This window comes from Cyclopterus lumpus, chromosome 4, assembly GCF_009769545.1.
Source record: "Cyclopterus lumpus isolate fCycLum1 chromosome 4, fCycLum1.pri, whole genome shotgun sequence".
NCBI classification, from domain to species: domain Eukaryota; kingdom Metazoa; phylum Chordata; class Actinopteri; order Perciformes; family Cyclopteridae; genus Cyclopterus; species Cyclopterus lumpus.
In genome coordinates, this window is record NC_046969.1 from 23,496,841 (window position 1) to 23,520,005 (window position 23,165).

A 23,165-nucleotide genomic window follows, 5' to 3' on the forward strand; every position below is an offset into this window, starting at 1 on the left:
TAACTAATTAATACTCTTAAATGTGAATCTACCCAACTGCATTGACATAACTTTGGGGATTTTAATCAAGTCTTCCAGAGGGAGAAGCCACGGGGCAACATGACCTCTCTTTAGATTCATTTTATTGAGTCTTCCTTCTGAATCCTCCTGAAATGAAGACGCATTTCTCATACCACTACGATGCTTTATTTAAGGACACAGTTGTACAACTCTAACTTTCCCTTTTGTGATGCAGTGTCTAATTAGTGAATATTCCTTCAGATGTCTCTCCAACTGCGCTACACACCCCTAAAGGTGCAATGGTGTTAATCAATTAAAGTGTTTGCAGAGCAGCTTTCAAACCGGTTAGTGGAGTTCAAAGACCAATGAAATAAAAAAAAGAGTAATAAAATAGATTGTAAAGCTATGATAACAGTAATATTCGTAAAACGGCATGAAATTAAAGCTTTATTAATGACATGGAATACAATTAAAGAATAACAATCAAATAGAATTGAATAAATAAACACTAAATTCTACTTATTATTAATAATATTATCTTTGGTGGTCCCATTGAGATTTAACCTCTATTCTGGGGAGAAGGCGGCAGCATAAAAGGTTAAAAGTATATAAACACAAATAACCGACTGACAGAACAGAACAAAGAAAAGTCAAAAAGCAACACAAACGCGTCACATTAAAATTATTTGTATCCACACAAACATGGCGTCAACCAATGAATCAGCAGTGAGATTCAGAAAAATAGTCCTTAATCCTGTTGTACATATAATCTCATTTGAAAAAATGAATATGTAGCTCACACTCACAAGATGAGGGTGAAAACACTTCAATAATCCTTATTAATTATAATTTTACCACCCTGTACATTTATAAACATATATGTCTCTAGTTTTCTTTACTTTTTTTTTTTTTTTTTGGGTGATTTGACGTCTGGAGCAGGTGCACGCGGAGGCGGAAGGATACCAATGAAAAGCTCCAGGGTCACATGTTGGAAACACACACGTGTGTGAAGGATGAACTGATGACTGTTTGCCTCTGAACAAAGCGGCGGTTGTTTGTGTGCGTGTTTGCTTTGCGTCCGGACGCAGTTACGTCTCCTTTCAGCGTTTTTTGTGTGTTTGTGTGATTTAAACGGCAATTAATCTTCCAGAAAAGAGGCCACAGTTTAAAAAAAAAAGAAATACAAGTCGGTATTTATATCACCCGCGTGTCCCTCCGCCGTCTCCTCCGTTGAGGGGGGGGGAAGTGAACGCGCGCGCGTGCGCAAAGCGGATGCCCGGAGCGCACCACGCACCGTTTGCGGCGAGCCGTGCGTCTCAGTGAGCCTGCGCGCGGCTCGATGTGCGACGGCAGCAGCAGCGGCGGCGGCGACGACAGCGACAGGCGGAAGACAGACGGACGGTTCGCGTGGAGGCTGCACGTCGGCCCCAATGGCACCGAGCTCCCGCTGAGCGCGAGAGACGGCGGCGGCGGCAGGGCGCACAAGTGGCGAGTCTCCGGGTGGGTCGGGGGCTTGCGCGTGAAACTCAAAGAAGTCGGCATGGACGGCAAAGGCACGCTGAAGATGTTCGCCCGGAAGAAGCGCGAGCTGATAAAGACGAACTCCATCTCGAAGAAGAGCCGAGCAGGAAGCCCCGGGCCGCAGAGCAGCGCCCCGTCCGTGAGTAGCGCATCACTTCTGGGTTCCTTGTGTCTCGCGTGCACTGCTGCTCAGTGTGTGTGCGTGTGTCAGTGTGTGTCAGATGACCTTCAGCTGGAGGGGGGACAGGTTGCACACAGAGGGCTCCGGACAAGAGAGGATAGATGGCACTATAAGTTACAGATGAGTGTGTGTGCGCTAGCTGACTGTGTGTGTGTGTGTGTGTGTGTGTGTGTGTGCGCGCAATAGCTGACTGTGGAACCAACTTTTATGCAGAGTTCAGATGTGATTGTGCACTGACTGACTCATCTGGCTCGTCCATAGGGTTTATCAGTTTAATGATAAAATAATAGAAATAAAAAAAGTGTGCTTCGGTTAGAATGGGGATAAAGCTGTGAGGGGGGGGTGAAGCATGCTGAAACGGGGAAGGAAGAGCAGCTTCGACCCTTACTCATCCAGTCAGAGGGTTAAGAAAGCTGAGACGAAGGTCAAGGACATACTGGACATACTGCCCAACAAGCACAACGTATGGCTTAAGCAGGTACGTTCCCGTGTGTGTGTGTGTGTGTGTGTGTGTGTTTGGTTGACTTTGCCAGAGAATCACTTGTCAGGCCCTCAACTGTACCTGTTTACGTCTATTATTAGTGGCCGATATAAGATGCCCTAAAAATGCAAAAGAAGAACATTTCTCTTTTTTAAAATGTTTTATTCGGAGTATAGAAATGTCATTTTCTCTGTTCGCCACACCCGACAGCAGCTCGGAGTCAGGAAGTGTTACGCAACGCAGGATCTTATGAAAGTCTCCTCCTGCGTGTTTACCAACAACAAGCGTTTTGTTTGTTTTTTTTTTGATCGCCCTCACACCGCCACGGTTGAGCTGTAAATCATGTGATCATCTCGACCCTTTTTTTGTTTTTTTTTGTTCTCTGTCCTCAGCTGTCCAGCCTGCAGGAGCAGCCTCGGAAAGATGCGGGCGACGCCGGCCTCTCCTCTTCGTCCTGGTCGTCCTCCTCTTCCTCTTCGACTCTCACTCCGACGTCCGCCGGGCTGCAGGACCCCTCGCTGTCCTGCCCGGGCACGCCCGGCACCCAGCACGGCAAGCTGGCGGCGATGCACGGGGTGGGCAGCCCGTCGCCCGTGGCGACCCTGAAGAGGCCGACGGCGCTGAGCCGACACGCCAGCGCCGCAGGTCTGGTTCTGAGCGTCCGCACGAATTCACCGCCTGGTCGAGTTCATGAAATATGCAGAAATCCACAATTTTGAGTGAAAACATAGATTTTTAAATGTATGCCCTGATCTTTTGGTAGTTTGCATATGTTGATTGTTTCAACACGTTGTTTGGTCTCCGAAATGTCAACAAAGGGGAAAAAGATGTAAAAAGTCTCAATGATGAACGGAGAAGAACCGCAACACATTTTTTATTTTTTTTTTAACCTTTTATTTAGCCAGGCTAAAGGTGGAGGTGTTGGTAGGCGCTGTAACGTTGAGCTAAGGATGTTTATCCCTGTGCGGCATTAAACGGACGCACAGGAGCGTGATCTAAATATTCTGTGTATTTTCCCCCAAACCGTTTTTTGCCTGATGATAAATAAATGAAACCGTTGTTCTGTGCGTCTCTCCCCCCTCCCCCCAGGTTTCCCACTCCAGTCGTGGGTGTTCACCAAAGGCCAGGGCAAAGGGGCCTTGACCCCGACGACCCCGTCCGACGGTCCGGAGAGCACGGCCATCGAGGTGGAGGACATCCCGGCCCTGCTGAGGGACGTGGCGCGCTTCGCAGAGGCCGTGGAGAAGCTGAAGGACGTCGTGCTGGTTGAAGGTCAGTGGGCAAATTGCACTGGTCAGTTTTGGGCAAGAAGAAATACACATTTTAGATGTTTGATTACTTTGTCTATTAGTCCATCGAGGTTAAAGACCCGGTCTGTACCGTTGTCATTTCTTCTTTTTAATTTCCTGGCAGACTTGGCACAGGAAGTGCATCGCCGGTTTCAGGGTTAGGGTTTCCTACTCGGGGCAACGGTCTCATTTTTTAATTTATTTTTAGTGTTGTGTACATTCGGAATCCGTTTGCAGACGGAACAAAACACTGTGGCCTCTCCTCTCCTCTGCTTCCCCTTTTTTTTTTGGCGTTTCGAGCTTCAGTCCATTTCGAATTGCACAAAGAGGACATGAGGTGTCCTTGCGTCAGTCGTCTTCTCGGAGGAGGAGGAGGAGGAGGGAGAACACGTTGCTGTTGGCGTCCTCTCTCTAAGTGAAGAGCTGCGTTTCCGCCGAGTCGACCGCACAGCAGGAAGCCGGCTTCTTCTTTACCGCAGCCTCACACGCGGCAGGCTTCAAAATGGCGAAGCATCTCAAACCTTTTTGTCATTGGAGCCGACTCCACCTGCTGAAACAAACTGAAAGGAGTCGTGGTTTTTTTCCACGCAAAGTTTTTTTTGGGGGGGGGGGGGGTTCTGTGGTTCAGATGAAACAGACGTTATCTGGTGCTTTCTAAACAGGAAGCCATGATGGATGGCCTCCGACAGACGGGGGCCTCCGTCCACGCTTCCTCCTCCGATACGCTGGCTGACGTGACGCCTCCTCTTCGTCCCTTTTTAAATCGATCAGAACCCCCTCCCCTCCCCCTGATCCACCGCACCACTAAATCTGGAGGTGCTTCCTTAACGTCAAACCGACCGAGACTAAAGCGATTTCTTTCTTCTTCTTTTTCGCCAGCCGCAGAGAGCAGATGTTGCCATAATTAGTTTCTGAACTTGCAAAACAATAGAGATGACCGCATCCCCTCCGGCGCCATGTTCGGGTCACCGTGTTCTTGTTGTCTTTGCTGCAGCGCAGACTCTCTGACACACTTTGACTCAGATGGACTGTGGGAGGATGGAGGAGCGGCCGCCCTCTGGCCTCCTGGCTGAGCCATCGGCCTCCAGTCTAGAAAAAAAAAAGAAGAAAAAAGTGCTGGCAGAAGAGCGCGAGGTTGTAACGTTAGACAGTACAAAGTTCACAAAACTAGTGTGTGTGTGTGTGTGTGTGTGTTGGGAGGAAATGAGGATGCAGGCTGCAAATGTGTCAGCAGGGACATCAAAGCAGCGTTTGACCCGTCTGTCCGTCTCCGTCCGCCACGCACGCAGCGAGTGAAGAGCTTTCTTGCGGCGAGTTCAGAAAGACTTAAAAAGTCGTGTGTGTGTGTGTGTGTGTGGTCACGATGCAGGTAGCCTCTTAGCTTAGCTCAAAGACAGGAGATGAGGGAACACCGCCCGCTGGGCTCTGTCCAAAGGTAACGAAATGTGTCACATCGGACCCTCACAAACGCATTAAATATATATTTATTTTATAACTTGTTTCCCTGGCAAGATTTAGGAAAGGGTGTTTCTCCCAAAATATCTTTGTGTAATTTCCCCTCGACCATCTTTTAGTGGATAGAGAGAGTTTGAGTTCATTTTAAAGTGTAAACCGGGATGTGGTCTTTTCCAGCCTGTTGAGATTTCACTGCGTGACTGTCTCCAACCTCCTCCTCCTCCTCCCCTTCCTCCTCCTCCCTCTCTCTCTCTCTCCTCCAGGTAAAAAGGAGAGTCAGCGGCCTGTGGCCCACGAGTGCCTGGGGGAGGTCCTCCGGGTGCTGCGTCAGGTCATCAACACCTACCCTCTGCTCAACACCGTGGAGATCCTCACTGCTGCCGGCAAGCTCATATCCAAGGTCAAAGGTCAGTCGGATGTGCTCTTGGAAAGACGGACGTATTTGTCTTCTTCCCTCCTGCGCTTGTTCCTATGCATGTTAGTGTCCTTCATTTTTTTTACTAACTATGATTAATTTGTTTGTTTTCATGCATATGTAAAGTTTTATACAGTCACATACAGTATACAGTTTTTTTTTAAACTGTCAGAGAATCCATGAACAGAAATTTCGAGGAAAGAAAAACTTCTGCAAAGTGCAACAGCAATATTTACACGTGTGTTCGAGATAACAGTGTGTGTGTGTGTGTGTGTGTGTGTGTGCGTGCGTGTGTGTGTGTGTGTGTGTTTGGTCAGCAGTGGATCTCAAAACCGCATTTGAAAACTGAACGGTTGTGATTTTTCAGGTTTCCACTACGAGGCGTGTAACGAGGCGGACAAAAATGACTTTGAGAAGGCGATTGAAACCATTGCCGTTGCCTTTAGCAGCAAGTGAGTATCTGATGCCCCTTTTTTTAAAAGTGTGTGTGTGATTGCGTACAAAGTCTGTTGTTGGGAATTTGGAGACAAAAGTGCAGCGATGGTGACACATTTGCATGGGGCTGAGCCCGAAAACAGGAAGTGGTTCTTTTCTTTTCTACCGTATGACACAAAAACTCTTAACTTTCTGTTGTCTACCTGGCAGCACTGATGACAAGTCACCGAAATGTTCTTCATGAGGAATCGAGACCAAACGGCATTATTAAAACTAAGAAAACATCAAATAAAAAAGTTATATATATATATATTTTTTTTTTAAAGACTGAAAACATAAAAAAAACAATCCTGAATAAAATAAAAGTAAACCCAGAGTAGATGGATGTTTTTGTTTAGCTGCACCAGCGGTTCTTCAGATGCCAGTCGGTGCCCTTTTGGTTTAGCCGTCCGTCACAGAGCTTCAGGAGGAAGTGAGCTGGCAGAGACGGTTGAAATCTGCCTGACGTCTGTTTCCTCTTTCTCTCCTCCGCTCTTCCTCTGTTTTTTGACTCGTGTCACGAACAGACAAAACACCAAGATGGAGACGCCATTTTTTGGGGGGGGGGGGTTTAGCCTAAATCATTTGATTTAAAATGAAAAGATGTCATCAGGATTTTTCTGCAGTGGAAGAGGAATAACATTATTTATTTATTTCTGCACCAAACTACATCTAAAAGTTGCACCAGCTCTCATTTTTCTTCTGTATTTGTTATTTCTCACTCGGCAAATAAACTAAGGATTCTGATTCTGAAAGATAAATAGTTTTTTGGACCTAGAGAATGAACGTTGGAGAGTAAGATCATCCCAGGATTTAAAGTATTTTATATCACTTCCTGATTCCAGTAGCTTTTTCATGAAGGGCTCCTTCCTCTTTTTTTTTTTTTTTTTTCAGCCATTTTTCACACACAAACGGATTATTTATTACCTCCACGTGCTTTTCCACCGTCACTCTCCTCACACCATATTATACGTACGTGTCTGGTGTTGCCCGACGTGAAGGAGGTCTTCTGTTGTGTTTCTCCCCAGTGTGTCCGAGCTGCTGATGGGAGAGGTGGACAGCAGCACGTTGCTCTCTCTGCTGCCCACTGAGAAGAGCAGGGTGAGCTGGAATAATCTGTTTGATGCATAAAATAAAGATTCGTGCCCATCCACACTGAAATATATAATTATTAAAATCCAGCAGAAGTCAAAGTTTACACGTAAAATACAAACAATGTGGGATATCCCGCATGTTACGCTGGTCAACAGGAAGTAGCATCATTTGAGTCTCCTGAAGGCCTTGAAGACCAAAAGTCTTCCAACACCCAAACTGACAAACTATTTAGGATGCCAAAGAAGTATTTAGCTTGTCACGTTCACTATGCTTAAAAAAAAAAAAAATACCAGGATGTCCTAATGCGTCTGCTTGCATTTTGCTAATATGCTTTTCTGGCTATTACCCACAATCCTCTGCGCAACGAGCTGACGATGACTGTCAGTAATGACTTCCCTCTGTGCTCTGCAGTCGATGGAGAACCTGTACGCTGCGGCGGGACAGGGAGCAGACGGGGGGCAGTTCAGGAGCGACCTGCAGGACATGGGTAGGCCGATCAGCTGCTGCTCCACGCACACCTATATTTATTGATATTCATTTATATATATATATATGCATTTATTTTATTATATATATATTTATTATTATTATTAAAATATGTTATATATATATATATATATATATACGCACACCTATATTTATTTATATATATATATGTATTTTTTTTATTATATATATATATATATATATATATATATTTATTATTATATATATTATTATTAAAATATGTTATATATATATATAATAAAATAAATAAATATAGGTGTGCGTATATATATATATAACATGTTTTAATAATAAATATATATATATAACATATTTTTATATATATATATATATATATATATATGTGTTATATATAAAATAAAATATGTTTTATATATATATATATGTGTGTTATATATAAAATAAAATATGTTTTATATTTATATATATAACATATTTTAATATATATATAACATTTTTATATATATATATATATATATATATATATATATATATATATATATATATATATATATATAAATAAATAAACTGTTTCAAACGGCGATTGAAAATTATCAATAAATAGTCGGCGCCAAAATAAGATCATAACTATGGAGTCTATACCAGTCGCACGTTGTCGCAGCAACCGACTGCTTGTTCCTGTGCACCGACCTGTGTGTGTGTGTGTGTGTTGACGCGCAGGCCGAGCCGAGGAAGTGGACGTGATCCTCCAGAACAGCGAGGGAGGGGTGGACTCCGCCCTCCTCTACGCCAAAACCATCTCCAAGTACATGAAGGACCTGATGAGCTACGTGGAGAAGAGGACCTCGCTGGGTGAGTTTCGCAGGTTCAGTTTATTATCTGGCTTATTAAAATTCAACATTTCTGGACCCCCAGATTATTTTCTAAATGTGGATTTTAATAAAATATAAAATACAAGAAAAAAATGTATTACATCTTGCTCAATCTATTTTTATTTTTTTTAAATAATATGAGCTTCAGCAACTTGTGTTTGTAATTTTCTTGACATTTGTTAATAATTGTGAATACATGTAAATCCAACGGTGATTTAAGACAATCGCTGCTGCAGGAATGTCGTATTTTGTTCCCTCGACAATGAACCTTTTTGTATTATTGCAGAAAATAAAAAGTTTTGTGATACCGACACGTTTTGTTCAGCGAGACGGTCGTTCACACATTTCCAGATTTCTGGGAGTTCTCTACGTTGCATGAAACTGTGTCCTCTTGTCTTCCATGTGACCAGAGACGGAGTTCTCCAAAGGCCTCCAGAGGTTGTACCAGTCCTGCAAACACAGCATCACACACGTAAACCTCCATTTATTATCTCTCACTGGATAATCTGTGATTATTGAAGCGATACAGCGTTTCGTCGCTTACAGTTTGTGTTGGATATCAAACATCTCTCTTTTTCTCTCTCTCTCTCTCTCTCTCGCTTCCCCCCTCTCCCCCCCCCCCCCCCCCCCATGTCTGTGTTGGCTCCCTCCAGCCCCAAATGCCCCTCTTCTCCATCTACTCTCTGGCTCTGGAGCAGGACCAGGAGCAGAGTGTGGGGCTGCAGCAGGCCAACACCACCCTGCACACCCAGACCTACATCCAGGTAAACTTGTTGCCACACAAACAACTTCTGTGTGTGTGTGTGTGTGTGTGTGTGTGTGACGGTCACTCCTTCATCCGCATCGTGTCGCTCCGTGTTCGTCTGTGCAGCCGCTGATGCAGCGTAAACAGGAGCATGAGAAGAGACGGAAGGAGATCAAGGATCACTGGATTCGAGCCAAGAGAAAACTGGTAGGACCTCCTACTTTAGACCCACGAGCGGGCGTTGTTGTTGTTGTTGTTCATCTCAAAGTGACGATGGGGGAAACTTCAAGGGCCAACAGTGACTTTCCTTTTCAGATGGAGTGCGAGGTGAACCTGCGGAAAGCCAAGCAGGTCTACATGGTCCGCTGCGAGGAGCACGAGAAGGCCAAGACGGCAGCCTGCCGCGCCGAGGAGGAAGGAGGAGGATCTACAGTCAAGTCTGTGGAGAAGAAGAAGCGGTTGGAGGAAGAGGCTCGCAACAAGGTTCTTATCCATGGCTTTTATTATTATTATTATTATAATGCAGTGTCTGTTGTGAAACATTTAAATAATGTGCCTATTTAGAGCTAGGTGTTCTTTTTTCTAGTGGGGTCATGTTTTGAAATGGTTTAATCCGGCTGCCACATAAAAATAAATCAACGGGAAGTAGCTTTTAAGATAATAAAATACAATATTGTGTGCAGTCCGACGAGGCGGAGGCCACCTACCGGACGTGTATAGCCGATGCCACCACTCAGCAGCTGGAGCTGGAGCACACAAAGGTCACGGTGCTGAGGCAGCTGCAGGACGTCATCAAACAGAGCGACCAGACCCTCCGCTCGGTGAGAACACACACACACACACACACACACCTCCCTACAGGTGTCACCTTCTTACCTTTGTTCTAGACGTGCCTGTATTGCTCTATGGTCTATACTCGAGTTGGGGTTGAAGCCGTGTTCCCTCCACCAGGCCACCATCTCGTACTACCAGCTCATGCACATGCAGACGGTCGCCCTGCCGGTCCACTACCAGACTCTGTGTGAGAGCAGCAAGCTGTACGACCCGGGCCAGCAGTACGCGGCCCACGTGAGAGACCTGCAGCTGCCGGGGCAGCCGACGGTCCACTACGCCTTTGAGAACTACTGTCCCTCCAGCTCGTCGGCACAGTAAGAGCTGCGGGCCGAGACCCGATTAGCCGGGCTCAAGTGAAAGTCAGGATTTGTTTGTTTTTGAAGCCGTGTGCTGGCGTGTTTTTAAGACAAATCAGTTAAAGAGAATATTTTCATCGCTTTACTTTGCTGTCAAAGCATGAACATTAAGCTGTTAGCTTAGCACGAAGACTGGACACGGCTCGGGCTTCACATGTGGCATTAATCTTTTTACAAAGTATTAATACATTTTGTCTCCGCAGCCACAGACAAAGGAACGACAGTTTCAACACGGAGCCGACGACCCAGGCGGACGCAGCAGAAGCTCACCGCAAGAGTAAGTGAGGCCTGCCGGTGCTGGAGAGCTTTTTGGTTCATTGCATTCCGAATTTCAAGAGTAAACGACATTCATAAGTGAACGCGGTGTTTTAAAAAAAAGTCTCGTCCCCTCGTCGTCCATCAGGGCAGGGCCACAAGTCGTGGGGTTCGACGGTGAGCGACGACAGCGTGGGAGGAGAGGGAGGCCTCGAGTCTCCTACTGCCAGCACGAGTGAGGGAGAACCGAGAATATCTCATTCATAAATCACCAGAAGGGAGTTTTAGTCGTCTTCTTTTATTCCATATGCGAGGGTTGGTATTTAAACTGTGTATTTAATCTGTAGGCGACGTCAGGAAAGTTGCTCGCACGTCATCCACCGGAACCATGTCGTCCAATGAGGACGCAGATGAGAAAGACGGGAACGTGACCTCATTTGACGCTCCGAGTAAGATTTACAGATTCGTCGTGACCTTTCGATAAACCTGACTAGAGGAAGACTCGAGGCGGATCGTCTGTGAGTTTTCTGTACGATTCGAGTCTTTTTATTTTTTATTTTTTTTGGTCTTCAGACCTGAACGGCATGGATCCCGACGTGGTGGTGTCCACCAGACCTTTCCGTAACGTCGGCCTCTCCAAAGCGGCCCAGACCCACCGGCTGAGGAAGCTGAGGACTCCTGCGAAGTGCCGCGAGTGCGACAGCTACGTTTACTTCCAGGGCGCCGAGTGCGAGGAGGTGAGCACCCCCCCCCCCCCACACACACACACACACACACATTTTCGTCTTGGACTCTTAACACCATCCTCACTTTTGACGTTTGCGAGCTCACCGCTCTCCTCCCCCCTCCCCCCCCCCCCCCCCCCGCCAGTGTTTCCTGGCGTGTCACAAGCGCTGCCTGGAGACTCTGGCCATCCAGTGCGGCCACAAGAAGCTGCAGGGTCGCCTGCAGCTGTTCGGCAGGGACTTCTCTCAGGTGGCCGGCGACGGCATCCCCTTCATCGTCACCAAGTGCGTCTCCGAGTTGGAGAGGCGGGCGCTCAAGATGAAGGTGAGAAAGTGAATTATTTTTTTAAATTTTTTTTTAGAAGTGAACACCTTCTTGAATAATTTGAAACTGTCCGCTTCCTCCCTCTTAGGGCATCTACCGGGTGAACGGGGTGAAGACGCGGGTGGAGAAGCTGTGTCAGGCCTTTGAGAACGGCAAGGAGCTGGTGGAGCTGTCCCAGTGTTCCCCGCACGACATCAGCAACGTCCTCAAGCTTTACCTCAGACAGGTGCACAGGACATTTCTTCTTTGCCTCACTGGATCACTTTAATTATCTGGTTTTATAAACATTAGCTCAACATGTATAACTTGCTGTGTCTGCAGTTATTTGCTCCTCCTCCTTCTCACGCCGCCTTCTTCTTCTCGTTTCCTCCCTCCAGCTGCCAGAGCCCATCATGCTGTTCCGCCTCTACAACCGTCTGATGGGTTTGGCGAAGGAGAGTCTGCAGGGCGAAGCGGAGTCGCCGGAGGGAGAGGAGGCGGAGTCGAACGGCGGCGTCAACCTGGCGGCGGCCAAGGGGCCCGAGCTGGTGGACCTGGGCCCCGACACGTACCCGGAGGCCCTGGTCCTGGTGGACAAGCTGAAGGAGCTCCTGAAGGAGTTGCCAAAGGCTAACATCGCTACGCTGCGCTACATAATCCGCCACCTCCGGAGGTGAGTCATATTGAAAAATAGAAGAAAAGCTGGAAGATAAAACTAAATCTTTTTTTTTAAATGTATTTATTCTCCATCCGTCCACTCTCTCAGGATTGTGGAGCTAGAGGAAGACAACAAGATGAGTCCCAGTAACTTGGGTATTGTGTTCGGTCCCTCCCTGATGCGTCCCCGTCCAACCGGGGCCACCATATCTCTGTCCTCTCTGGTCGATTACCCCCACCAGGCCCGCATCGTGGAGTCCCTCATCGTCTTCTACTCGTCCATCTTCCAGTCCAAACCCGCTCAGTCCCACAAAACCAGTCGCTCCGCTTCCACCTCCACTCAGCAGGTAGGACTCGTGTTAAAACTTTTATATAATAATTATATATTAATGGTATTTTCCACTTTCACTGAATGCAAGTTGTTCAAACCAATTCAGCCCTGATCATTAATTCATTCTCAGAATTCGTAACACTTTAAATGCCAGTTTGTTGACATAATGCCACGTGGGAAATTCTTAATAATTAATGTTAAATGCTATGTTTTTATTTTTAAAATGTCAGTCTGGGATATTTTTAAGGCATTTTTATTTTTTTATATTTTGTGCCATATCGGATTAAACTCCCACTTGTGACTTGAAAAGACTAAAATGTCCTCTTCCTAAAACTGCTATAAAAACAATTTGTATTCATTTTATTTTCACAGATATAATTATAAGTCCTGATAATTAGTTTATTTAATATGGCCGTCACAGTAGCATTTTAATTATAACACACATTTAGGCACAAAGACCAGATGCACTGTGGTTGTAACAAAACACTAATTAACATTTTTCATAAAATAGAAAACAAATCATTATTTTTTTTGTTGTATGCTTTTTAGTTTAATGACCACTGAAATACACCGCTGAGCCTTTTGGGGGTGTTGTGGGCCTTTTCATATGAAATGTTATTTAGATATTCCTGTGGAGTCAAGATGCCAAAGACATTGGAATACAATGATTTACATGTTTTTGATATACTCTCAAATCAGTCAAAGAACACACACTGTTTTTTCTTGATAACAATCTCTTCATCGCCCCCTCCTGGTTCAGGGCAGTATTGCAGATGACAAGATTGAGAGCTCTGCTGACGCCGAGGAGGATGCAGGCAGCGAGGAGCCAAACAAACCAGAATCGGACAAGATGGAGGAGGGATGTGGTAAGTTTTTATTTCTTTTTTTGTAAAGCCTAGCTTATATAATACTGAATAAAATAAGTTCACTTGTGTACTTCTAGCTCCCATTGACTTCATGGTATTTAAAGGATTTCACAAAAATAATCCCTCAATCACCACTTGTATGATTCACTAGAATCTGTTTCTACAGACGGGGAACCAGACGGCGACCAGATTTTTGTTGCGTCTGCGTGTTTTAAAACTTCTCATGCTCGCATTTATGCAAGTGCATGATGATCGTAATCAGTGGTGCACAAAACACTCCATTTAGCCGTTTGTACTGTGAAAAATGTGCTTCGAGTGACGTGAATTTCATAAATTGTCTAAAAGAAACTGTTAAATGCATTTAAGTGCCGTTGTTGCCTCATTAGTGGAGACCGGACGACACTTTGTGTAGGATACGAACAATAACAGGCTGTCGTATTTGCGAGATGACGTGATTGTTTACAGAGGGTCAATTCCTGCATAGTTTGCTTTTCTTCTTGTTTTTGTTTTTTTAAAGTAAGACTTCAATAAAGAAAATGTCCCCCTGTGTAACCATTGGGCTCTTCTCTCCTTTTAGGAAGCTCTTTGGGGTCGCTGGGGTCGAGTGAGCAGCTCTCCGACTCGGAGCAGGACGAGAGCGGCCAGAGGGCCTCGCTCTCCCGCAGCCCGGTGACGCAGGAGAGCGAGGCGAGCGTGGAGGACGACCAGCTGAGCTGCAGGGACAGCCTGGACCTTTCCAACCAGTCTGCGGCCCGGACCGACCCGGAACCGGACGCGGATCAGGTCCGCGGCGGAGCGGAGCCCCCCGCGCTGCCGGACAGCAGCCCACCAGACGACGAGGCGGCGGCAGCAGCGGCGGAGGCAGAGCAGGACTTGAGCGCCTCTCTGGCTGAGCTCAACGTCAACAACAACAACAACTACCCGTTCTCCCCCACATTGACCTTATCGGGGTTTCCACTGGCGCGTCTGTGTAGAAAGAAATTACCCCTGACCAGAAACAGGGACAGTGAGCCCGAGTTTGTCTGACGCCGTTATCAAAATAATTGTTTGTGTGACAGGATTATTCATCTGGTTTTTATTCATTAAAATCATGTTGTGTACATCAAGGTTTAATATGTGATACATCATCAGCTGTATCGATCCGTCCTGGCAGTGAAACCTCTGCACGCTTCCTGTTTGATGCGATGACTCGAATGATTAAATGCATGCTGCTGCAAAGATGCGTTTCAAAGATGTTTTACTAGTTGCTCTTGCAAGCTTGAGGAAAAGTCACATTTCAACGTGCAGAAGTTCAAAGAAAATTTAATTGCTGCCTGTTTTTATTTTAGCACAGAATTTTAAAAATAAATTGATTAGTCTCTTTATACATGTTGCCTGTATTGCCTTGTTATGAATGTTTGGTCTACTATAATAAACATTTAATTTTACAGTGGTTCAAGTTGTTATTCCATCTACAATCTTATTTTGATTGTCTGTATTTTACAGGTAACATGGGGAACGTTGAATAAACGTGAGCAGGAACAGAGAAACCCAAATAAGTGTAGTTGCTGCCACTGAAGAGGGAATGTGGTTCACTTCCTGGTACTGGGATGGCACTACTGGGAGGGCAATAGAGGAACCGTTTACTGCAGTGGGTGGATGGTTTTAGCTGTTGTGAGGCACAACAAGCAGCTCTCAACGCTTCGGTCTGCAGCAGCTACATGGCCTGGAAGAGGAAGGTAGGCTTCTAAATCCCTCACAACGTAATGCAGTTCTGTCCTGCTTTACAGCTCTAGAGTTTAGTATTTGAGGATCTATTCGCAGAAATATAATTAGTTTTTTTCTTTAGTCTAAATCACCTGAAACTCGACACTCGCGGCAGAAGTTTCAGTTGGTTGCAATCTGCCTCTAAATCCTCCACATTAGACCTTCAAGTGAAACACTTCGAAATCCAGAGAAAATGACATTTTGAATAGTTTATTTTACAAAATCGGTAATTACAAATAAAAACTACAATTTAAACAAGTGAAAAGCAGAAGGAAAATCCACGGATGAATGACGTCTCACTGGTGCTCCAAAAAGGAAAAAAAAAAATCTGGAAAATAAAAAGTTTTATGAAAAACAGCTACACACTCATGGTCCACACACACGTCCGCCTGTATGTCTGTTTGACATGTTACTTTCCTGTTATATTTGTTGAAATCTTTAAATGTTCCACCTTTATGTGGATGTCCAGTCAGTGCTGATGGTAAATGTGCGTCCTATATTTGACCAAGAAAGCTAACAATGTGCTTCATATCAGAATTGTATCAGCCTTTCATGCCAAACTGCTAATGTATGCGTAACACACTGACCTGTCTGTCACTGCACCAGTCTGTACGTGATGTACCTCCCAGCTGTTTCACTGGGTCGGATGATCTTTACCACCTTGGAAAAGTAGATACAAAATAGAGTTTTAGACTGGGCTGGAATTACTGGGAACACAACTTTTTTTAGGTTCATTTAAAATTCCAGCTGCTGTGGCACGTTACACGCAAATAACTTCCATGTGTGTGTAATTATTCTTTCCCCCCCCCCAGTTTATTACAAACGCGTCTTGGCCACCATTCCCACCATTTCAAATCCAGAATCGGAGATAATCAAGATAATAGCTGAGATTTTTAAACGCAACATTGTTGCAGCAACGTCCTAAATGGTGATGAACTGGAATTATCCTTCATGTGTCTTTAAAACATTCTGTCATGTAACATTTAATGGATCTAAAAATCAGTTTGAGTGATCACACTCCTTTTACAGAAAGGCAATGTTTCAGAGTACCAACCCAAGATCAAACCCTAAGCCAATATTAGAACAAGCGCCTTATTGATGAGTTACCTGTCCTCTTTTCAAGCCAAAGTAGCGAGCCACGGGGTCTCCAGCCTGGATCCTCGGCAACTGACTTTCCTTTAATTTACTGAGGTGAAAATGTTACGGGGGGATAACAAATACTTATTTTCATCGAGAGTTGAGTCTCATGAAGACATTAAATACAGCTTGTTGGTGGTCTTCAGGTAAATCAGCTGCTATTTTATACTTTATTACAAATGGTTAGTACTCCGACCAAGTGCATTTCTAGCATTCCTAAACATTGTTCAGTTACTCTAACAAGCGCACTTGCTTGTAAGGATACTATCTTCCCAGAAGTTCAACAACTTCCTCTTTTGTCATAACGATGTGCTCTGGAACAAGCTGAAAGACAAAAACAATGCATCAAAAACTAAAAATGTGATTCTCAATCTGTCAATGGGAGTGCAGCGCTTTGTTTACCTCGTGCTCTGTGATGTTAATGAGCAGCTCCTGTTGTAGAAACTGTTCCAATATGTATTTGGGTGCCATGTCAACGAGAGACTGCAAGGAGACGTTTCATTAAATGTGAGAACCAAGAGAGCAAGAAAGAAAGCTAAACGACGACAAGATGGTCGCTGCATCATATATACAATGCAGGTGTTTACCTGTTTGGCTGACGGTGTCATGCCCATCTGAACAACAATGATGGCTCGTGTGATGTTCTCCTCCTGCATCCTCTGACAGTACATCTTGATCGTCTTGATTCCCACCTTTGGCTCCTCTGAAAGGTGAAGAAAAATCATATATATATATATATATATATATATATATATATATATATTTATATATATATATTTCAATAGCACACCACTGCATGTACAGGCATAGACATATATTCAAGGCTCAACCACTTTTAGCTCGCCGTCAACGATTATACAATGGCCTCATTTTTTTGTTCCCAGGATGTGTGTATGTGTTTGTTTAATAAAAGGACTGGTAGTCTGCATGGAGTAATAGGCATCAACCCACCAGGAAAGAAAACAAACATCTGGTCGGTGGGGTCGTCGTTGTGAGCCACCAGCACAGTGAGGTCTGTGCGTCTGGGGCGACCCTCGCTGGGCTTGTCTCCAAACTGACTCTTGAACTCATCCAGCGTCTGGTCCAACTCGTCCTGTGTCACCAGGTAGCCTCTGTCGTGGCACAGCTGAGGGTGTAAAAGTCATGTTGAGGGTGTTTCAAAGTCAGAGCTGGAACAGACTTGAAGATCCTCCTCCCCTTATGCAAACCACCTCTAATAGCAGTAGGAAGGCAATGCAGAGGTTTCCATTATGACCTGCCTGTAACCCACTTTCAAATGTCTTTGTTCAATTTGTGAAAATATAAAAAAAGGGGTGAGATTTCACTGTTTTTGTCACATCTAGACCACATTGGACCAGGTCCAGACACAAATACATTATAACTAGACCTGTCAAATCGACACTCCTTTATCCCGGAGAAGGCAGAGACACACATAATTCTACTCGTGAAAATGCAAAAAGGAAAACGGAGATTTCACTGCTTTTTTTCACGTCTATCCGAGTATGTTAGTGCTTCTTTAAAGACTCAAATAACTACAATCTGCTGACACAAATAACAGCTAGAATCAAATACCACATCTCATAAACTACCTTACACTGGCGGCAGAATCAGCAAAACCCCTGATTTTCAACATTGCGTTGGCTAAGCTAACTTACATGCTAGGTTTAGCAGGCTAAACAAAACAAACATTAAGAAATAACGTGCCTGCATGATGGTTTTACGAATCTTCCACAGCCGGTATGTTTCCTCTTCGTCATCCATAGCGTCTCGAACGTTTAACTTGCTCTATATTTTATCTTAAAGTTAATTTGTTGTTGTTGTTAACTTTTCCAGCTTCGTTCCTGCGACGCACGTTTCCGTTGATCGGCGCCAGCTGATGACGTCAACGCCGCGTCGTCGTCGTCGTCCGTGGGTGGAGCTTTGACGATTAACTACGTTTTTTTAAATAATAATTACAATTATTATTATTATCTATACGATAATAATAATAGTAATAGTACTATAATTGTAATAATACTAATACTAACAGTGATAATTCTATTTATTTTTTAACGGTTGTATTCTGACAGTTCGTCCGCCTGTTTCCGGCCTCAGTTTCACAACAAACACAGCACTTCCGGTGCAGCTACTGCGTAGATTAAATGTGGCCTCTCTGGTAGAAACAATGAGGCCATTATATGCTATTTTGACTTTTGGGGCTTTGGCGAGCAGTGGAATCCTACTGACGACGGTACTGTACTTTGTTTTATCCCCAACGGTAAAGTAAACCTAACCTATCCGGTGCGGGGTGCGCGGTGCGGGGCTCTCCTGTGATTTTCGAGTTTGCGTCACAGCGAAACTACCAATCGATGCTTTCCCTTCTTTGATCGATTGTAAAATGTTATTTTTTTTGTAAAGTAATAATCATTCGGAAAACTTGTCCTAATTAAGGGTGTCGGAGTGCGAACAAATAATAATTAAAAGGTCGCATCATGTATAAACCAGAAGTTCCTGCAGCAGCAGCTGGCAGCTGATATCAGCTGTTTGGCTTATCAGTCTGAGAAATGCATCGACATGTCAACACAACTGGTCATCGTCTGTTACAAACTCATATCTTCTTTATATAAGCAATGCATGCTCAATTATACACTCTAAGCAACTAATTCTCACAAACTACCATAACAAAATATTAATCTTCAAAGATACTATATACGAGGAGTAAATGTAGCGGAGTAATGAGTGTAAAGTCATCAAACAAATTGAAGGTACGCAAGTGAAATAAGAGTGTGTTAAAGTTGTATATAAATACAATAGTGGATTAAATGTATTTTATTTATTTTCTTCCTTGAAAACTAGTAATTATTTTTCATTTATTCTTTATTCCATGTCCTCAATTGACAATGGATTGTCTTAAATATAAAGTACTCAACACATTTATTATTATTATTATTATTATTATTATTATTATTATTATTATTATTATTAAATACAATAGTGGATTAAATTTATATTTCTCCTCTGAACATTGTTTATCTTTATTCCTCAACTGACAATAGATTGTCTGGAATATAAGTACTTTCCCTCTCAAAATATTTATTATTATTAATTAATTAGTATTATAATATTGAATTTGTCATTTTCATTTATGTATTGTTTTGGCTACGTCATTGTTTATTTTGAATAATTCAGTAAAGTATCTGTTCAGATCTTTTTGAACAAAGCAGATATATATATATAGTAACCATAACGCATGATTCCCACGTAGACTTCCCAGAAAATTGTGTTATAAACCAAACCTGATCGGTGTGTTGCCCAACAGCTCAATCTGTTGTTCAATGCTTTGTCTGCTGGTTCTTCTGGCATTACAATGATTTATTCTTTCTAATTGGTTTAAACACCAACCTCTTTTGTTTGTCCAGCTTATGATTATTTGGTATAATGAACTTGTGTTTTCGTCTCAGCCTTTTGTGACTTTTATGTTGGGGTGAGATTTAGGAGGTTATGGTGACGCTACTTTTCTTCTTGTTTTTTTTACATTCCGATATTAAGCTCATTACATGCAGTGAGTTTTATGTATTACCTCAGACGGTTGCCCTTTGCCCCGGCCTCATGAGGCTCACCCACGCCACTTTCTTCACGAGGTTGTGATAATGAGCTGGACTGTGGACCGCGGTGCGTGTGCGTGTCTGATGTGGATCTATTACCCACTCCGTTAATGATCAACCCGATCCCTTATTACTGGGGTTGTGTGCTCCCTCAGAGTATAGTGGGCTGGTGGTCTGACCGGTGAGGGGTTCACACATTTGATTCCTTTCTTGCCTTCGGAGGACCTCACTCAGGGCAGACATGCTCCTCATGGGGTCCACTGTCCTGTTCTCTGTCCTGCTGCAGGCCGTGGTAAGAGCAACATGAGAGAGGGACGGATGGGTTGTGTTGCAGTTATGGAACTCACGCTTGGGCGATCATTGAATTGTGTTCTTTATATATTTATGCTTTCATTTATTTTAATGTATTTTGTTTTTGGTATGATATTTGTATTCATTATTAAATGAGTTGCGCGTGCTTAACTCTTTTTAAAGATGCATGCTCGGGGGGCGGGGGGAATATTTATAACTGCTGGAATATAAATGTCTTGTCATCTATTATGTATAAAGATGGATAAAAGTGCATTTTGAAATTAATCTCTCGTCATTCAAGTGTTTTTCTTCTTTCTTTCCAGTCTGCCTCCACAGAGACGACGGCCACGTCTATTTATGACTTTTCAGCAACAGATATTGATGGCAACTTGGTTTCCCTAGAAAAATACCGGTAAATCAATCCTTTGATATTTATTTTCCTTATTTCAATTTCATTTTCAAATGTGGCTTTATTGGCATGAAAGTAAAAAATAAAAAAATAAAATAATATTGCCAAAAAAATAATATTAATATTAATATTAACACAACATTGTTATATAATAATAATTATATATGTATATATATATATTTATTTTTATATATATATTTATTTATATATATATATATATATATATATATATCACAGTTTCATACTGTCTCCTTAAATTTGCTGCAGCCTCCCATTGCATAAGCCCACCGTCACTAATACATGATCTGTGTGTGTACTTTCAGGGGGGATGTCGTCATCATCACCAACGTTGCCTCCAAATGAGGCAAAACCCCAATAAACTACTCTCAGTTTGCGGCCATGCACGCCACGTACGCTGAGAGAGGTTTACGCATCCTTGGCTTCCCTTCTAATCAGTTTGGGAACCAGGTAAATGACACATTTTATTAAAGCTATACATCTAATAAGTAACAACACATGTAAGCAAATGGAAAGTAGTAAGCGCACGAGTGGGATTTGGATAATTGAGGTTGTAAACGGATGTTTTCATAACGTGTTTCTGTTGTTAAATCCTGAACGGTGCTGATCCGTTCTATAATTGTCTCTCGACTTGTTTTACTTTGAAGGAGCCCGGCAATGAAACCCAGATCAAACAATTTGCCGAATCCTACAACGCTCATTTCGACATGTTCAGTAAGATCGATGTGAACGGGGCCGACGCTCACCCCCTGTGGAAGTGGCTGAAGGAGCAGCCCAACGGGAGAGGCTTCATGGGGAAGTGAGTGGCGACTATCCCAACGGGTTTATGATGTGGCGCTGAGAGCCACACCCTCTAATAAATTGTTATTATCTAACGTGTGATTTGTTTTCTTTTCTGCAGTAGCATCAAGTGGAATTTCACCAAGGTAAATATATTTTTTTTTTTATGGGTTATTTATTATAAATGATATTAACGTTAGTTTATCTCTATAGCGTGTTTACTACTATGAGGGGACAGAATAGTTATTGGAAGAAACCTGTAAATGCTTCTAAAAAGGGTTTCATTGTAAAAGCAACACAAAAAAATGTGTTATTGATTCATAAATGTCATGTTCAATGTTCTCTTTTTCTTCTTTCTCTTCAGTTTCTGATCAACAGAGAGGGTCAGGTGGTGAAGAGATACGGAACCCTGGACGATCCAAGTGTATGTACTTTGCACACAGATACTTTAGTGTGTTTTTAATCTTGACTTGTGTATCCTTTTTTTTTTTTAAACTGTGTAATTATTATTCGCCTTCAGATACCTTTTTAGAGATCTTTTGTGTTTTTGTGCAGATCTTTTCTATGTGAAACTGTCCAGATAAAACATTGTGTACACGATGAATAAGTGGATTTTGGGGGATTTAACGTGAATAAACCGGCTCTTATTATAGTCAATAATTCATAATAAAAGAAACAAGCAGCATTTGTGTGTTGCTGTAACTGTTCATATGTGTGTATTGTTATGTTGTGTGTTAAAACACTTTCATTAGGACAATTGATGTCAACTTCTCCTCTTGTTTTGGTTCCAGGTGGTGGAGAAGGATCTGCCCCAATACTTGTAAACGCCTCATGGACGACTGATGCTTCACCCGCTGATCTTCTGTCCCTTTCGCTCTTTTCTCTTCCTCTCCGAGAACCGGTGGACACGGTTTGGTTCCACCCCCAGAACCAGTGACGGTTTGTTCATAAACCCGCATGGCGGGCCGAGCAGACCTGATGAATACGGCGTGCAAACCTACTGGGAGGATTACCGAGCTTGAATTCATTTGGTTCTCTGGAGAGAAAGAGAAAGGATCCCTAAATGGATCAATACCTCTTTTAGAAGATTAACGTGTGGCATTGTTTTCAAAATAAAATGCACTAATTTTGCTCCAATGATAATTTTGTCTGTGTGGTTTGTCTGCCAGGAAAACAAGTTGTATTTTATTGTATTATGTTGGTGTTGCTTGGGGAATAGATGTGTTTGGTCCTCAGCGATTGTTGTTCACAAAGACCTTTCATTCCTTTTAATGGAAATGGTGGGAAAAAAGACGGATAATCAATTTCTGTCATAGAGAAAAAATTCAGAGAACCCGTTCACGAGTGAAATGAAACTGTGAGATTGGTTCTTCTGGGCATAAAAATGAACTTTTGGATATTTAACTCATAGCACACAGCAACTCAAGATGAGAAGCAAAGCATTGATCCCGTCACAGTAGAGGTCAAAGTCAAAAGATTACATGTTCCCCTCATATGCATCTGCCTGATGGAATACTGGATACTCTTAACCTTTTCAGAACCACCAAGAATAATTCAAAGTAAATAGTGTGATACAGGAAAATCTGTCTGGGATTTATTTGTTTACCTTTGCAAAACTACAGATGCCTGTCAATAACTAGAATTATGTGATAAAAGTACGTATGTAAAAGTAACGTTTAACCGAAAAAAAGTATACAAATCCGACTTCACCAAGTGTTATGTACTATTATATACTATTAATCCGGTATTGGGTAAACAAAAAAAAAAGCAGTACACTGTCAACAACCGATTATAGCGTTCTTTGCACTTGAATTAAAACGTCACTTTCAATACATTTTGTCAAGAATATGCATTCAATGTAAGATAAGTTAGAAAT

At 43.1% G+C, this 23,165-nt stretch overlaps 3 protein-coding genes across 6 annotated transcripts; 2 read left to right on the forward strand and 1 right to left on the reverse strand.

Moving 5' to 3' along the window:
- The first annotated feature begins 997 nt into the window (after window positions 1–997).
- arhgap45b (Rho GTPase activating protein 45b) lies at window positions 998–14,751 on the forward strand. 2 transcript variants are annotated; one of them, XM_034529870.1, is made up of 24 exons: window positions 998–1,660; window positions 2,576–2,828; window positions 3,273–3,455; window positions 5,191–5,334; window positions 5,710–5,794; window positions 6,845–6,917; window positions 7,323–7,398; window positions 8,100–8,231; window positions 8,662–8,723; window positions 8,905–9,015; window positions 9,123–9,203; window positions 9,312–9,479; window positions 9,680–9,817; window positions 9,948–10,144; window positions 10,390–10,463; window positions 10,590–10,676; window positions 10,789–10,890; window positions 11,015–11,178; window positions 11,312–11,491; window positions 11,580–11,717; window positions 11,869–12,143; window positions 12,237–12,474; window positions 13,219–13,324; window positions 13,902–14,751. In XM_034529870.1, exons 1-24 carry the CDS (start codon window positions 1,340–1,342, stop codon window positions 14,348–14,350), a joined length of 3,837 nt encoding a protein of 1,278 aa, XP_034385761.1. In that variant the 5' UTR covers window positions 998–1,339; the 3' UTR covers window positions 14,351–14,751. The 2 variants fall into 2 exon arrangements, with proteins under 2 accessions (XP_034385761.1, XP_034385762.1); XM_034529871.1 differs by lacking the exon at window positions 998–1,660 and adding an exon at window positions 1,667–2,180.
- Window positions 14,752–15,264: 513 nt separating this feature from the next.
- On the reverse strand, window positions 15,265–18,091 carry polr2eb (polymerase (RNA) II (DNA directed) polypeptide E, b). Its single transcript, XM_034529872.1, has 8 exons — window positions 17,912–18,091; window positions 17,159–17,333; window positions 16,795–16,910; window positions 16,610–16,690; window positions 16,473–16,531; window positions 16,178–16,256; window positions 15,658–15,730; window positions 15,265–15,398 (listed from the first exon to the last, which is right to left on the reverse strand). Exons 1-7 carry the CDS (start codon window positions 17,966–17,968, stop codon window positions 15,665–15,667), a joined length of 633 nt encoding a protein of 210 aa, XP_034385763.1. The 5' UTR covers window positions 17,969–18,091; the 3' UTR covers window positions 15,265–15,398; window positions 15,658–15,664.
- A 211-nt stretch (window positions 18,092–18,302) lies between these two features.
- gpx4a (glutathione peroxidase 4a) lies at window positions 18,303–22,432 on the forward strand. 3 transcript variants are annotated; one of them, XM_034531514.1, is made up of 8 exons: window positions 18,330–18,437; window positions 19,947–20,083; window positions 20,406–20,494; window positions 20,815–20,959; window positions 21,157–21,308; window positions 21,411–21,435; window positions 21,654–21,713; window positions 22,081–22,432. In XM_034531514.1, the coding sequence occupies exons 2-8, from the start codon at window positions 20,033–20,035 to the stop codon at window positions 22,111–22,113; spliced, it is 555 nt and encodes a 184-aa protein (XP_034387405.1). In that variant the 5' UTR covers window positions 18,330–18,437; window positions 19,947–20,032; the 3' UTR covers window positions 22,114–22,432. The 3 variants fall into 3 exon arrangements, with proteins under 3 accessions (XP_034387403.1, XP_034387404.1, XP_034387405.1); XM_034531512.1 differs by lacking the exon at window positions 19,947–20,083 and having other exon boundaries at window positions 18,303–18,464; XM_034531513.1 differs by lacking the exon at window positions 19,947–20,083 and having other exon boundaries at window positions 18,303–18,437.
- The last annotated feature ends 733 nt before the right edge of the window (window positions 22,433–23,165 follow it).

Coding starts and splice junctions, on each gene's coding strand:
- arhgap45b (XM_034529870.1), top strand. CDS start 1,340: ATGTGCGACGGCAGCAGCAGCGGCGGCGGCGACGACAGCGACAGGCGG. Junction 9,818..9,947: donor GCGACCAGACCCTCCGCTCG/GTGAGAACACAC, acceptor TCCCTCCACCAG/GCCACCATCTCGTACTACCA. Junction 12,144..12,236: donor ATAATCCGCCACCTCCGGAG/GTGAGTCATATT, acceptor CCACTCTCTCAG/GATTGTGGAGCTAGAGGAAG.
- polr2eb (XM_034529872.1), bottom strand. CDS start 17,968: ATGGATGACGAAGAGGAAACATACCGGCTGTGGAAGATTCGTAAAACC. Junction 16,691..16,794: donor TGACACCGTCAGCCAAACAG/GTAAACACCTGC, acceptor GTCTCCTTGCAG/TCTCTCGTTGACATGGCACC. Junction 16,532..16,609: donor TTAACATCACAGAGCACGAG/GTAAACAAAGCG, acceptor TTTGTCTTTCAG/CTTGTTCCAGAGCACATCGT.